Below are 16,932 nucleotides of genomic sequence, written 5' to 3' on the forward strand. Positions count from 1 at the left end.
ATCATCGAACTCCTTGTAGCTAAATCCAAAGGCCAACTCTCAGTTTTCATTTTATATCATTCCATACAGTGACAAGTCTCTCTGTGAAGTAATTCATTTTTTTCAGTTTCCAAGAACTCACTTGTCTTTCTTCTTGCCTCTCTGGAAGTTCCTTTCTGACACCTGTCTGGTTCTTCCCCTCTCTGTACTGCCCTAGGGCTAGTCTTTGCACTGCTTCTTTTCCAAAATCTATAAATTATTCATTTGATAACCTCACCTAGCCTTTAAATATTATATACTGACAAATCCAATTTTTTTCCTCCAGCTCCTACAATACACATTTCAAGAAGGTAAAAATTTTTGGTTTTGCTTCAACTTTTACATTGTCTAAAAGCATTTCTAAATTGTAGCAGACTCTTGAGTATTGTATTAAAAATTAGTGACTATCTGTAATTAATATTTTGGCTGACTCAAGGAAAATGAGGTGACATGCAAAATGAGGACACATGGAAGAAAATATCGTAAAACAGGTTCAATATATTTTGTTTTTTCTGGACTGGGGGCCACCTGGACTTATTTTTGGTGGAACTGTAGGATGCCCAGTTGGGACTGTTTTCCCTGTAGGAACAATGCAATGTGTTGAGCTGGATGTGAGTTCTCTCCCAGTTTAGCTCATTATTGTTCCTCCAGCCCTCACTCCTCCCAAGCCTTTTCCTCAGTACTCAAAATGGTGCCTGATGTGGCACGGGTGGGGGTCTGAGCCTGCTGGCTGTTAGGTTTGGGGGCCACCCACACTTATCTTGGGTGGAACCTGTAGGATGCCAAGTAAGTACTGTTTCCCTGTGGACCAGTGCAGTGTGTTCAAGGCCAAAATGAGCTTGCTCCTGGCATAGCGCATCTGCAACTTGCTGTTCCTCCAGCCCCCACCCCTCCCAGGCCTTTTCCTCAGTACACAAAATAGTGCCTGAAGTGATACCAGTAGGGGTCTGAGCCACGAAACCCACACTTTTTCTGCACCTGCCTGCTTGGGCTCTGCACTCTGCTTCTGCTCACGGTCAAATCAATCAGTAGGACAGGCAATTCTATGCCTGGGTTCAGCTCCTGAGGTCCCACTGACCTCCCCTTCCCATCTGGTTGCTAGTGGAGCCCCAAACACTAACCACCACTGACTGGGGTTTCTGGTCACTACAATCCCACTCTGCTGTCTCTGCTGCTTCCCCGTGTCCCTGGGTCTCCAGATGTCCCCCTGCCGTGGGCCTGGCCTCTATTTCCCAGGATTGCGCCTTCTCTTTTTCATCCAAGCTAATGATTCTCCATCTATTTAAACATATCCTGACACTATTATGCCGTCTTATATCTCCTTCAAGTATTCCTTTAATAGTAGAAATAGGACATATAATTTTTATAATTTTCAAATCACAAGAGGGAGAGAAATGATAAGAAAACAGGTCCAATGTAAACTCCAGTGACAGAGAGGTATGCACGTTGCTCTGCTATAGTAAACAGAACCAGAAACACGTTTTCAACAATAAATGTGACAGACTAAACCTCACCACTAAGAGAGTAACTCTTACATTTTATTTTTTTATTTGATATAAATTTTCCTTCTAAAAGTCATAGCTGAATATTACCTAGAATTTTTTGAAGACACATGGAATTCATGATCAAAAGCATTAAATGGGACAAAGAATAATAAATAACACACTAAGAACATACTACAGACATGATCTGAACTGCTTCAAAATACATAGTAAAACATCTATTAAGAATGTAATAAGAATCCTAATCAATCCACAAGACTTCAAAAGAATCCTATTGTAAATTATTAGTCAATAGTGAAACTAAATAATAAAAATTATCTAAGTAACAGAATCAGATGTGTTAACATTATTATTAATATGGACTATATACACTGAACCATCCTCATAAAAATGTCAATACAATTTAAATGTGTGAATTATATTCATTTAATTATTTATACAATGTAATATTATACCCCTACAACACAGTATGTTTCCTAAATACATCAAAATATAGGTTATAAAAGGGGGATATGTATTGGTTAGGAAATTTAAAATTTATTTGTTTGTATTGCTTTGGGAAACATATCCCTAATAAAATTATGAAAACCTGCATGGAAGCTAAAAAAAAAATCAAGCTTAAAACAGTAAAATGAATAAAAGATTATAATAGCTAATTCCTGCAAGAAAAACTATCCACAAGTAAAAAATCTCCCACCTCACTAATTACAGGGAAACACAATTTATAACAAGTATCACAAACGGTCTTATCAACTCAAATTGGGAAAAGAATAATCAAATTTGACAAGAATTAAGTGAAAGGAGAACCCCAGACTATGTTAAGTTATTGCACATAAAAACCTATTTTGGTACTATTATTTTCAAAAATAATTTGAAGTTTTTGTTAAAATGTAATAGCTATGGGCCTAACAATTTAATATTTGCATTGGCTTAGGTCAATTACTATTCACTACAGCACTTTTTCTAATAGCAAAAAATAAAAAGTATCAAAAATATCATCACCAGAACAATCATTAATCAGACCATATTCATAAAACAGTCAGTGGTTATTAAAAAGTGTGTTTCAGGTCTAGATGTAATACCACATTAAGATTCACAAGGTATGTGTTAGGTGAAAGATGCAAGTTATACAAGTAAGGAAAAAACATGTTTTATAGAGTATATTCTCAGATATCTATAAACTCAAAAATTTTGAGATGGAGTATTTTTTAAGAAAGCAGATATAACATACACTATTAGCCCAATGTTGCAAGAGAGTTAACTTAGCCTATAGAAGCCTTTATCAGGTATAGCAAATGAGTCAGGAACTACAATTTTCCAGTGTTCTTTCTTATCACATAAATTGGTACACTGCAATAAAAGAACATGGCTTTTGTAAGCCTTCAAAAGTCAGCCTCCCTACTTCTTAATTAGATAGTCTCAGGAAAACACCAAATCTCTGCACTTTAGCATATCCAACTGCAAAATGAGAAACAAATACTAACTCCACAAATTATAAAGATTAAATGAAAAGTGAACGCTTTCTACTGATTCACAGAATCAGTTTATCAAGAGAATATCAAGTACCTCTGTGGCACTACAAAGTGGATGGTCCCTATGCCCATGGTGATAAGTCTGCATCAAATGCCTCACATTTCCGTCTGTCACCCGTCTCAGGCTCAGTCACCTTTCTCTGTCCTTTCTCTGTGTCAGTCTTACACTTCTAGATAATATAGTATTCTGGTTATTTCTTGACTGATGGTTGAATTTCAACAAAATCTGTCACTATGCACTGTATTACTTTGTTCTAGGCCAGACTATACAGTGAGTTCATGGTTTTTCCTAGGTTACAACTGGAAGAAAGGAACACAATACAGCATTAATAGTTCAAACTATTCTTTCCTATATAAATCACCCTGAAACTTACCTGATCGTGTTAGTCTGCTTGGCCTGCCACAAAGCACCAGATTGGATGGCTTAAACAATAGAAATTTATTTTCTCATAACTCTGGAGACAGAAATCTGAGATCAAAGTACTATCCCTGTTGTTTACTAGCAAGGGTTCTCTTCCTGGTTTGCAGACGGTCACCTTCTTGCTATTTCCTTTCAAGGCCTTTCATCGCATGGACGCAGAGGAAGAGAACCGGTGAGCAAGCTCTCCAATGCCCATCCTATGACCTCATTCCACCCTAATTATTTACGGAAAGGCTCAGTCTCCATATGGCCACTGTGAGGGTTAGGGCTCCAGCTTATGAATATGAGGAGGACACAAGTAGTAACTATATAATTTCAATCAAAGAACAACTTAACTGCCCTTTTCCCTGTCCACTCACACAGGTCTTGAAAACATTCTGGTATGAAATTCACATCAAGGGTCCGGCACAGTGGCGCAAGTGGTTAAAGGTCCTCGCCTTGCACGCCCGGGATCCCATATGGGCGCTGGTTCTAATCCCGGCAGCCCCGCTTCCCATCCAGCTCCCTGCCTGTGGCCTGGGAAAGCAGTCGAGGATGGCCCAAAGCTTTGGGAACCTGCACCCGCGTGGGAGACCTGGAAGAGGCTCCTGGCTTCGGATTGGCATAGTATCGGCCCGTTGCGCTCACTTGGGGAGTGAATCATGGGACGGAAGATCTTCCTCTCTGTCTCTCCTCTCTGTATATCTGCCTTTCCAATGAAAAAATAATAAAAATAAAATCTTAAAAAAAAAAAAAAGAAATTCACATCAAGTTGGCATTTTATTCTCTAGAAGAACTTGATTATTCGGAGATTTCACTACAGATGTGATCCAAACAACCAACCAACCAACCAGTAATTAAGATTAGGCCTAGAATCCGCAGCCTGCCTGCTCCCCACTGCTGCAGGTGGAGGTGCAGAATGTCTGCTAGTCACAGGGTTAAGTTCCCTGCCCATGAACCAGCCCTGAGGTGTCGGCAGTCCTGGATGGAGAAACTCTCCTGCAGGTCACCTCTTGCCAGCGATTTCCTGCCTGCCAGCCTTTGCCCCATAGCTCGCCAGCACGAGACCTCCAGGCTGCCAGCTCCCCCCTGTGTATGTCTGCCAACCTCATCCTAGGGAATGTGGAAAACCTGTTAGCTGCAAACACACCTTTCCCAAGAAAACTGAAATCATAGCTTCACAAGGTAACTTTCCTTTCAAACGTGTTCCTTTACAGGGCACTGTCCCTCAGCCCTGAATATTCTTTTGAATTCTAATCTCATCTGAAAGGTTAACTCCCCATTAACACTCCTGTTTTAATGGTAGATAGGTGTCATTATACATTTGTCAAAATCTACAGATTGTGTAATATCAAGTGTTACACATAGTTTGAAATAATGATATCTCGATGTATGTCTGTCAACTGTAACAAATGTACTACTGTTGGCAAAATGTTGATAGCTAGAAGACTGCATGTACAAGAGCAGCGATTTTATGGAAACTTTCTGTATTTTCTGTTCAATTTTGCCTTGAACCAAAATTTGCTCTTTAAAAATTATGTTTTTAAAGTGACTCTACTAAAAATCCATGTTCTTGAATATTGCTATTTTAAAATACAAAATATTTATAGAGATACAAAGTATCTCTATTAAAGACTGGTTGGACCAGATCAGACCAGACTGAAGCCAGGAACTCCATGTAGGCCTTCCCAGGAGGATACAGTCTCAGGTACTTGGCCCACCCTCTGTTGCCTTCCAGGATACACATCAGCAAGTAACCAGATCAGAGGAAGAGGAACTGAACCAGGCACTTTAGTATGGAATGTGGACGCTTCCCACTGAGTCTTACCCACTGTACCAAAAAAGCAAAAACAGGAATACCAGAAAATACATGAAAAAAATGTAAACATTTTTTAAAATACTTCATTTTTCAACTATAGAAATCATTGCTGAAGAACATGAACAAGTTTTAAACTCATATGTTACTTAACGTTGGGAGCTCATTCCCATCATATTGTCATTTTATTTTCTGGAAGAACTTAGGTGTCATTTGAATTTCACAGGCATGAAAACCAAAAAAGCAGTATCTGGAACAAAGTTTTTAGAATTAACATTTAATTTATAAAATAGATTTTAAAATTAAGTTTAGAGAAAATTATGGAACGGAAAGTACAATAGGCAACACAAATATTAGAAAAGCTTAAGTGATTTTGTTTGAGACACATAAACAGAGAATGAATTCCATTCATTGTTCGTACCTCAAATGGCTGACACTGGTCAGGCTGAAGCTGGGAACTAGAGCTCAATTCGGGTCTCCCATAGGGGTGGCATGAATTCAATTATTGGAGATATGACCACTGCCTCCAGGGCCCAATATAAACAAGAAGCTGAAGTCAGTGGGCAGAGCCTAGAATCAAATCCAGATACCCTAATGGTGCAGTACAGGGTTAACTGCAAGGCCAAATGCTAGCAATTCCGAAGAGATTTTAGAATTAAAATTACTGCACAGCTAAAATGAAACTCACAAATTCAAATGCTGTGGCATTTAACTGATGAAGAGATAATAAAATGTAAATGATGTAGTTGTTTTCAACAAAACAGTGATACAGACCTAGGGATGAATGTCTTCATATATCATGTCTCATTTGAGGAACAGCATTTTAAAAGGCATGACTAATGAGTATGTTTGTAACTTAGCTCTCAAGGTTTTATACATGGAGAGAGTTGTTTGGAGGCTCAGTTTCATCATCTAAGAAAACTCTCAAAATGTAGAAATCAAATGCAGAACCATGGAATATTAGCCTGGAGCCACAGCAGGCTCATAAATTTCCAGAAAATGACACAGCCTGCAACTGGAAAATGGCTGTAAACCAGATTCAACAGATGGTGGTTATAAGGAGACTCAGGCCAACAAGGTTCTCCTACAAAAAAAAAAAAAAGGTAAGTCTTGAAGTGGATTCTAGCAGATCTCTACCAGGTTTCATCATGTCAGTAGGATTCCTTTTTGCATACTGTGATCACTGATGACTAGTTAAAAGCAACCTACAAAGTTTACACATTAAGTGTTGTGTGTCATTTACATATTTTTGATTATTAAAATTCTTATATAAGCTTTTGAGTTTACCAGTTCTTATAATGAAAATTTAAAACTAAGTGTATGATGTTTGAAATTGGAGGTACAGAAAATACATTAATAAATTAATTCAAAAGTTTATTTCAAAAATTAATTCAAAAATTTATTACAAGGTTTTAAGAAGACATACAAACATGTAAGAGTTTCTAGGAAGAAATAAATGTTCTTGATGATTAATATCATACAGAAAATTTATAAAAGCAATTACAACATAATATGGTAATTTAGAAGAAAGAAAATTCATTTAAAGGTGAACATTCAGCCCAGCAGTTAACACAGTGGTTAAGATGCCTCAACTCCAGAGTAGAATACCTGGGTTTGAATCCTGGCTCTGGCTCCAGATTTCTGCTAATGCAGACCTCAGGGGAACGGCAGTGATGGCTCCATTAGTAAGTCCTCAGCTCTTGATTTCAGTCTGGCTGAGTCCCACTATTGTGAGCATTTGTAAAGTAAACTGCCACCGCTTCTTGGCCTTTTGGCTAAGACCAAGTGTGGAAAATAAACTACCATTTGGGATTTCTCTCATAGGCTCAGCCTTTCTTGTCACATAAAAGGTTTTTGTTTGTTTTTGTGTTCAAAATGTTTAAAATAGAGTAACTGGATGTGGCTTTGGATGGGTAATACACTATACTCTTTAAAATCATTCGTACAAGGAAGCATTAATTGGAGGGATATAATTGAAGTGAAGGAAAAGTTGGAAATATATTTTTCATCTTGTTGAAGATGGCAAGGTGGTTACCAAAGTAAGTCTTCAAATAACCACATGGAGGACAACTACATGCAGTAGTCTTCCTCCCAATCATTATACACACCTAGAATTAGGATATATACATATATATATAGAGAGAGAGAGAGACAGAGATAACTTCACCACTAGGGGAATTCCCTGAAATTCGTTCCTACCAAAAGCCCACTGTAACTACTACAGTCATGTTTGAATAGATACTGCATGCTAAGCTGCTAATGAGACTTGGAGATGGTATGGATGGCTGGTGAAATATAAAGTGGTTTTTGAAACTCACTGTAAAGCCAATGTAAAGGTGCTGACTCAGCTCCACTGAGCACAGATAAGTAAAGACAAAGTCATTATCTTATCTAAGATTACAGGATCCCAATGCAAATGTTCTTCAGTAAGCCTTGCTTGCCAGGAGCTGGAAGCTGTTACAGAGGGCAATCATACAGAAACAGGTGAGGGGAGGTCATTATAAAGAGAAGACAGGAGGGAAAGGAAATCTTCCCAAGCATAATCTAAACTAGTGCATGGAGACCAACACTGCTTTTGAACCAGGACTGGGTACTGGATAAAGGAGTAGGCTTACTTAAAGAGGAAGGAGAAGAAAAGACTATCGAGAAAATCTCCTAGGTAGAAATGTCAAAAATAGAGCTTGTTTAATATGTTTGTAAACACATTTTCCCTCAATCACAGAGTGTTTATACAACACAAAATAAATATTCTCAGTGTTTGGCACACAATTCAAGGAGATCAGTGAGATCTAATACTCTATTTTAAACCAACCTATCGGGTTTAAAGAAAAGAATTAAGTCTTTATTGTATTATAAGTTTAGTGCATTTCCTATGTAAGTTAAATATTACATCATGGGTAAACAGAAAGTACTATTTAGATCAGATTATCAAGATTTATACATCTCAAAATAATAGCAGAAAAAAATTACACATTAGAACAGAAAAGTTATAATCACACCAAAACACATTTCACAGGCAAATTAATAATTCACTTCATAATTTAAAAGTTCATATTTAACTGTAAATATAAAACATGAGTAAAAAAAGAGATTCCTAGCTCTCCAGCACTTTTACTTTTTTTTACAGTGGCTAATTCAACCTTTATTCTCACACAAATCTCTATTGTAATTAATATCCAAACTTTAAAATGTATTTATCTAAGGAAAGGTAGAGGGGAAGACACCCTCCAAATGTCCGGGGCTGGGCTCGGTGTCAGCCTTGAGCCAGGAACCCTAGTCCAGGTGTCCCCAACTACATGAACCACCACTGTGGCCTCCGCAGGGTCAGAATGAGCAGGAAGCTGGCACTAAGAGCCAGTGCTGAACCCCGCCCCACTCTCGTGGTGTCTTAACCAGCATCTTAAGGACATCCATCCATCCACACATCTTAATGGGCTTTTCAAAGAAGATGAAAACACTTTTACTTTCAGAGAAAAAAGAAGCAATTAGCCAAGAATTGCTTCACAGTTGCTTGGTACTCAACATATATACAATGTTTCCTCTCATCTCTTTCTCCCTATTATAATGTTAAATGTCATCTCTCTAATATTGCACAAAATTAAAGTCTTCGATTACATTTTAACATTTAGCCCTTGGAAAATTAATTTTCCTTTCTTTCCCTTAAATTTAACCATCCTCTTCCTTGCAGCATTTAAACACACTGAAGCAGCTTTCATTTTAAGAAACAAACAAAACTAGAAAACAATTCTATGTGCCTTAAACTACCTTTCTCCCACCTCTGCTTCATGGTCAAATTCTTCGAAGAATTACCAACACTTACTTCACCCTATAAACCTTACTTTTTCCTTGACCTTTACTCTCAACTTACCCAACTATAATCTGATTTTTACCACAAGTTGTCACCAGAATCACCAATGACTATGTTGTTGCTAAGCTCAATATACATTTTTTCTTTCGCATATTGGAATTTTACTCAGTGAATTGCAGCACATCCATCCAGTGGCTGAAACAAAAATGTTAATCTCACATTAAGTTGTTCCTTGTTCCTCATGTCTCTGTCAACAACCAGTGCTAGTGGTTTTACCTCCGTAACCTCTCCAATTCCACAATATCTTACAATTTCCCTAGCAAAACAAAACTGTCTCTTATCTAAAAAGGTAGTACAGGTAAAAACTGATCAACATGTCTATTTTTCCTAAAAACTGAAGACAACAGGATTATACTTTCTCGTGTTATTTAAGCAACAGTGTCTTACCCACTCTTCTGATTTCAGTACTGCCTCCCTTCCCGTTGCCTCCACACCCAAAGTAGTATTCCTAAATGCAAATCTTAATAAAGCATCTTCATGCCTAAACATAAGTAAATATTTATTTTTTAGACAAAATTCAAATTCCTTAATAGATGTTTTAGGTCCTTTACTATCCACTTTCCAATAGCTATTAGAGTATAGCTTTGCTACACTGCTTTCCTAACTCATAAGCAGGGGACTGGATTAGAACTGGAGCAGCTGGAACACGAACTGGCTCCCACGAGACATGCCAGCACTTGCAGGCAGATGGTTAGCAGCTGAGTCATTGTGCTGGACCCTGAGCTTTTAATGTATAATGTCAAGTGTACATTAGCATACATGAGACAATTTTGGAAGAGCAGCAGTTCTGAATAACAACTAGAAAAAGTTATTTCTAGATTTTAAATTAATTCAGTCAATAAATACAAATTTATAAAATTTTTGATACAGCCTCATGCCCTATATGTGGATGAATAAAATCTGTGTCAAAGATGTTTTAAAAATGTAATTATAAAAATGAGAAGCAGATTATCTGTCAATTAACTTGACCCAATCTTTCTAAATATGCTCCATAAATAAATATAATAAAGTGTAGGTTCATCATACAGAGGGTTGGACTGAATTTGGGGTGCCTGTTTCTCATATTAGAGCACTCGTTTGAGTCCCAGATAGTTTCTTTTTCAAAAAAATTTATTTATGTATTTGATTATTAGAGTTACACAGAGATTTTCCATCAGCTGGTATACTCTGCAGACTGACTGCCTCACTGAACAGCACTGAGCCAGGCTCTGGTTAGGATCCTGGAGCTTCATCTGGTCTCTCAGAGGTGGCAGGGCCCAAACACCTGCACTTTTTTCTGCTGTATTTCCCTGGCTACTTACCACGCTACACAAACAGGCTGGCCCACTGAGTTCCAGCTATGCTGCTCCTGCTCCAGTGCCCTGGAAGGGAGCAGAAGATGCCTCAGGTACTGAAGTCCCTACTGCTGAAGCTGGAGGATGTTCCTGGTGCCTGGTTTCGGTCTGGCCCAGCACAGACAGGTGCAGGGTGTCTCAGGAGTGAACCAGTGGATGGATGCAGGATATCTATTTTTCTCTGTATCTCTCTCTCTCTCTATATATATATATGTATGTATATACCAATATTTTGCCTTGTGTCTATTAGCTTTTCACATAATTAACAAAATATTTGTTTTAAAAAGCATGATAAGTATCACTCCTTTAAAGATTCCAATTGTGTTCCTTAATTGTGGGTACCAAACGGCACTTTTCAAAAACTGTCAAAGACAAATTATATAATCAGTCTATAAGAGTATAATAATATTCTACTTAAAAATCATACATAGTTCAACCCCCAAATTACAGAATTGTATGTGACAATCAGTTCAGATGCCACTTAAACACAAATACATCTGAATTCCTATTAAAAATCAACTCACTGTTTCTTAAGATTACACAGTTCAAGAAAATAAAGTAATACACTTTCACTCAAACTGAACACTGTGCATTATTTGAAAATTTCCAAGTCCTGCAAGAGAATTATAGATGAAGTTTTGTTTTCTTTTGTTTTGTTTAAATTTAAGCTTAAAATTAGGAGTCCTGAATCTCAATGTGGATCTAAATAAAGAACATTCCACAAAATGTAGCAACAGGCTTTCATCAAATTCCAGGCCAAAAGCACATTCATTTCAGCATCTACAGATGTGATATAAACATAAAGAGAAAAATTTTCCCCCAATTCACCCAAATGCACTGTGATCAGTTGGGAATGGAAAAGTGTATTCAAATGGTGGTGTGTGAGTCTGTTACAAGGGTGAAGGTGTGCAGGCAGCATCTGCTGGACTTGTCTTTCACAAGATGATTCAGGAAGCTAAGCGGGATCACTTAGCTTACTTCCCATATAACAGAATAAACCTATTTTCAATTTCAAAACGAACTTAATTTCAATTTGACGTCCCTTATTTTATAAACAAAGCCGCATTTTCTCCATTTACATATCTGGTAAATTCTTCAATATGTTGGGGGGGGGGGAATAAAGCATAAAACTACATTCCCTGGAAAATATGCACAGTTAAAAAGGGGCAGGCATGGTGGTTCAACAGGCTAAGCTCTCACTTGGGACATCTGCATCCCAAGTTGGGGTGCTGATCCCAGTCCCAAATAACAACTGCTTCGGAAAGTGCTCAGCTTCCTGGTAACGCATGCTTGAGAGGCAGCTTGGGCCCCTGACTTCAGCTTCTCCCAACCCTGGCTGTTGTAGGTATTTGGGAAGTACATCAGCAGATAGGAAACCTGTCTCTGGAGTTCTGCCTTTCAAGTACATGGAAATATGAAAAAAGACATGTGAAAAAACTTTAAAATGTAGGATTTCTGGCAAATACACACACATATACACACACAAAGAAATCAGTTGAACTCACTTTCAACTCTAAAAGCTAAATGAAGCTGCACGAAGCTTCTTCAAATAAACAAATCATACAACATCACAGGTTCTGTTAAAAAAATGGGAGTAAAGTGTGTGTGTGTGTGTGTGTGTGTGTGTGTGTGTGTATGTATTTTTCTGGGCCCCCCAAAAAGGCAATTCTAGGGCAAAACTTTATTCCACTAACAAAAATAGTGTTGTATAGCCAAAACTCTCAAGTTCTCAGCATAATGTTCTTGTCAACAACTCTTTATAACAAAGTTCAAGGCCACAGTCTACTGAAAAATTTTGGCAAGCCAAGCTTACACAATTAAAATAAATAGAGTGTCACGTGATGTGGTCCTCTAAAGACGGAAATTTTAACTGTGACTACTCTTCCCAATTCTAATGCTATAAATAACTACTTTAGCTGAATAAAATTTTAAACCATTAATTCTCACAGAATGTAGTTGTGCCTTTGCAATCTGCATGTGTCTTACAAATATTTATCATGGGCTTGTCCAATTTAACAAACGTGATTGTGTCTACAAGATTTATGCCCATAGCAGGCAATGAGAATATGAAGGTGACCAAGACCACTGTAGTCCCTCTCTTTAAAGTACTAAGACAAGCAAGGAAGGCAAGAGATTCAGAAATAATTACTTCTAAAAATAAGTATCTGATGATACAGAATCAGCAAGAATACCTTAACAGCATCAGAAATGGACTTCTGGAAGAAGGTAAAGGTTTTTTTGTTGGTTATTATGCTGACTCCCATCAGTTAAATTATTATAAAACGTACAGGTTAATATATTTGCCAAGCTTACGAGCAATGTAGAATACTGCTTAAAAGAGGCTTTATAAATAAGAAATTCTTAGCTATAGTTTTAAAATGCTGAAAGGGATCATTTCTACCATTTCAGAAGGAGGAAGCAAATATAAAAAATAATGCAGCAGCACAGGTTTAAAATTAGAACTCTAACCACATGGTCTCTGTCAATGCTTTTTCTGCTAACCACACCAAAGTCATAATAGATAAATTTTAAAGCAGCATAAATATGCAACTGTTAATAGAAAAGCCTAAAACATCCAAGAAAACCTGCCAAACTTTCATAATGTTTAGGAGATGGAAGCAGATTGACTGATGTAGGGCAGCAGGGGCACGGCTTGTATTCTGTGGAAAGACCTAATAGAATAAGTTAGTTTTTATATTGACCTCTAAAAAGAACAAGAACTTGGAAATCCAATGACTGATAAGACAAACGTAAAACCTGGAGTTGAAAAAGAGAACTGGGGCCCAGCGGCGTGGCCTGGCTGCTAAAGTCCTCGCCTTCAACGTGTCAGGATCCCATATGGGCGCTGGTTCTAATCCTGACAGTTCCACTTCCCATCCAGCTCCTTGCCTGTGGCCTGGGAAAGCAGTGGAGGACAGCCAAAAGCCTTGGGACCCTGCACCCATGTGGGAGACCTGGAAGAAGTTCCTGGCTCCTGGCTTCGGATCGGCGCAGCACTGGCCGTTGTGGTCACTTGGGGAGTGAATCATCGGATGGAAGATCTTCCTCCTGTCTCTCCTCCTCTGTAAGTCTGACTTTGCAATAAAAATAAATAAATATTTTAAAAAATAAAAAGAAAAAGAGAACTAAATACCAACATCTGAGTATAATGAGATACCCCCAAGACACATGCTGTCACATGCGTATATGCACCTACTCTTTCACCCAGAAGATCACTGCTCCTCTTTCCTTTCCTACTGTTTGAAGAAACTCAGTGATACAATACAGAAAAGGGAGGTAAAAATACAGACATTTAGATGCTGCTGTAGTGAAGATTTCCAATCAAGAGACAATAAAGCAAACAACACAAAAAAAATCTTCACACACAAAGAACTTGAGTGGTTCTCAAGCAAGCAACAAAAACAGCCACTGAGAAAGCATCCCTAGAGCAAAGTGAGAGCTTATAAAATCAAATAGGAATAACAAAAGACCTAGGGAAAAAAAAAGAAAGTAATTCAATGAGTAGAAAACAAAATTAAACTGTAATTTATATCTTTATAGCAAAAGAGAAACTTACAGACCATGAAACACAATAGAGTGCTACACCACAGTTCTTTGAATACCAGAATGCAGGCAGACACCTGCAGAGTGCGTAAGACACCACTTGTGACACCAGCATCCTGTAAGTGCAATACTGGGTTTGACTCCCATTTCAAAATCTGATTTCAACTTGCTGCTAGTGCAAACCTTGCAAGGCAACAGGTGATGGCCCAAAGAGATGACTTCCTGCCACCCAGATGGGAAATGGGACTGGGTTCCCAGTCGTGGGCACTAGCCTGGCCAACACAGATGGTTGTCATCACTTGCTGTAAACTTGCAGAAGGAAGGTCTCTGGAGTTTTATTTTTTTTTTCCCTTCTCTCTTAAAGAAAAATTGCTGAGTACCTGTCAGGAGACCGAACTTCCAACTAACAGTAGTTCTAAAAAAAAAAAAAAAAAAAAAAAAAAGCAAGCAAGAAAGAAAAGAAAAAGAAACTGTGAAAGAAATAATACAAGAAAATTACACAGAGCTTTCAAACATAAATTTCCCTGGTGAAAACACCCTATGTACCCTGCAGAATCAATTTATTTTAAATGACCACCTCAAAGTTCATTACTGTGTAAATCTGAAACAGTTGGGATAAAAGAGAAGATTGCAACAAATTTGCAGAGGTGATAAAGTTCATACACAAATGGCACAGCTAAAGGGAATGTAGGGCTCGATGGAGGAAACTTAAGACACAGGACCGGAAAATTATTCAGTGTCTAAAACAACAGACAGGATTTTTCATAAACATGAAGAAATGCTTTTGCAAGTAAATAAAAATATGTATAACAAAAATAAACAAATAAAACCAGAATATGTTGAATGTCCACTACATGGCAGGGCTATCATGGTGCTTTAAATCTATTAAATATTTTAAACACATTAAAACATACAGGGAACTTCAGCCTCATTCTGCAGATGGGCAAACAGGAATGGTGAGGTTGATTTGCCCCTAATGATACAAATACATCATGGGAGAGTGAGAGATCTAGCATTCTGCTTGTGGTCTTTGAAAAACTGCAAGATGCTTTCTCTCAAATTCAGAAGTAAAACTAATGTTTAAAAAGAAAACACTGCTTGAATGCTAACCTGTTCCTAGCTGAACTAAGGTTGGTTAAAAGTTTCAACTCTGTCAGCTAGGACACACTGTCCATGCCCTTATCCTTGCTAAGCCATAGAAGTTCATGGGGTTGAAGGTAGCGGCTACCATTTTAAGTCTTTGATGTATACAAGTACCTTATATTTTATGCTTGTGATAATGCTGCTACAAGATCCAGAAATCAGATTCCCTCACTAAAACACATCAATAACCTCCAACAAAAACAACCGACAGACTTGCATCCAATCACCACTGTGTATTTAGGTAAAGAATCAAGGCTACAGAATTTTATCCAAGTTATAAACAACACAGCTGCCTCCTTTCTGAATTCTTTTTCTGTAAGCCTTCTATGCACACTTCTGGCAAATGCACATGAAAATTCTTCTGGGTAATTTTCCTAGTCATTTGCATGACCATTACATTCACTGATATGACAAAATGTGTCATGCTTGCTCCTTTGCTCATTCTTTCCTTACACTCAGATTTACAAGACAAAGCTGAACATTCTCATGTGATGCTCCTCCGTAAGCAATTAGCTTCATTCATAGTTCCCTACCTTTGCTGCCCTATGCACTTCGAAATTACTGCAACTTTCTAAGGGATTCTGGCTTTAGTGGAAGAGAGGAATAAATTCTTTTTAAATGGACTTCTATTTTTTCCCATTTAGTAACATGCCATTTGTGCTGATCTTCCATAAGGAGGCTATATGCGTTAGTATCTCCTGGCTTGGGAGTAAGAAAAAGGCTTTACAAGGATGTTAAGGACCCTGTCCAGTCTGAGGCTTCCTGTGCTTCATACACAGGACCTTCCATTGCCTGCTTCAGTGGGGAACTGGCTGACTGGTGACAGCTGCAGGCACCTATAAGGTTCTGAGGCATGCACAACAGCATCCTCTCTTCTCAGCACCTGGATGAAGGGCTTTGTGAGGAAGAGGGTGGTGACTGGCCTAGCAGGTCTCAATCTCTGCCCACCCGTCCACACCCCAGAGCTCAAGGACTCACAGCCTGGGATGTCCGAAGCCGCGGAGGCTCCCAGCCTCAGGCCCATCCCGAGAGCAGGTGACACACCTGCCCGCCAACTCTCGGGCATCACCTGTAAGCCGGACGAGGCGCGCGCACGCGCTCCCGCACATACCGTCTCCTTGGCAGCGGCCACGGGGATGGGCAGCAGCCCCCGGGCGCGGGGAGGGTCCTCGGGCTGCGTGGCCGCGCTCTCGCCGGGGCGGCCCGGCGTCGGCCCCCGCGCGGAGTCGGTCCTGGGGTCCCCGTACAGCTGGTAGCACACGAGGCCGACGAGACCCCCGCCGGCCGCCGCCGCGATGCTCAGCTCCCCCCAGCGCCGCCGCCGTCTCCAAGCCGCCTCAGCCACGGCGCCCTCCTCATCCTCACGGCAGGAGAAGGGCCGGCCAGGGACGCCCGGGACGGTCCCCGCAGGCCGTCCCGACGGCCCCAGAAAGGGCTGGTGAGGGGCAAGCGGAGATGCCAGCCGAGGCGGCGGCCACAGGAGTCTCCGCAGCGCAGCCATAGCGGGAGCCTCCGGCACCGCAGCTCGGGAGGGGGCGGAGGTGGGGAGAGCGAGGAGGGCGGCCGAAACCTCGCGAGAAGTGCGCACGCCGGACTTCGCGGCTGTCCCAGAGCGACCCCTACAAACCCGGGGCACCTCACCCGGGCCGCCTTCGCCCGAGGTACCTAGAGGGCTTCGGCCCTGGAAAAGCCACGAAGAGCCGGCGGATGTGGCCGGCTCTGGGCCTGCGCCCCCAGCACCCCTACCCCCCCAAAAAAGAGGACGTAAATAACCAC

At 39.8% G+C, this 16,932-nt stretch overlaps 1 protein-coding gene across 1 annotated transcript in view; it reads right to left on the reverse strand.

Moving 5' to 3' along the window:
* MICU3 (mitochondrial calcium uptake family member 3) overlaps positions 1 to 16,657 on the reverse strand; it is an 83,094-nt gene extending 66,437 nt beyond the window's left edge. The window contains exon 1 of the mRNA XM_040966018.1: positions 16,268 to 16,657. Within this exon, the coding sequence (XP_040821952.1) occupies positions 16,268 to 16,657 (390 nt within the window). The remainder of the gene's footprint in view (positions 1 to 16,267) is intronic.
* Positions 16,658 to 16,932: the final 275 nt, after the last annotated feature.

This window comes from Ochotona curzoniae, unplaced genomic scaffold (assembly GCF_017591425.1).
Source record: "Ochotona curzoniae isolate NIBS_2020 unplaced genomic scaffold, NIBS_Ocur_1.0 scaffold_4505, whole genome shotgun sequence".
Taxonomy (NCBI): domain Eukaryota; kingdom Metazoa; phylum Chordata; class Mammalia; order Lagomorpha; family Ochotonidae; genus Ochotona; species Ochotona curzoniae.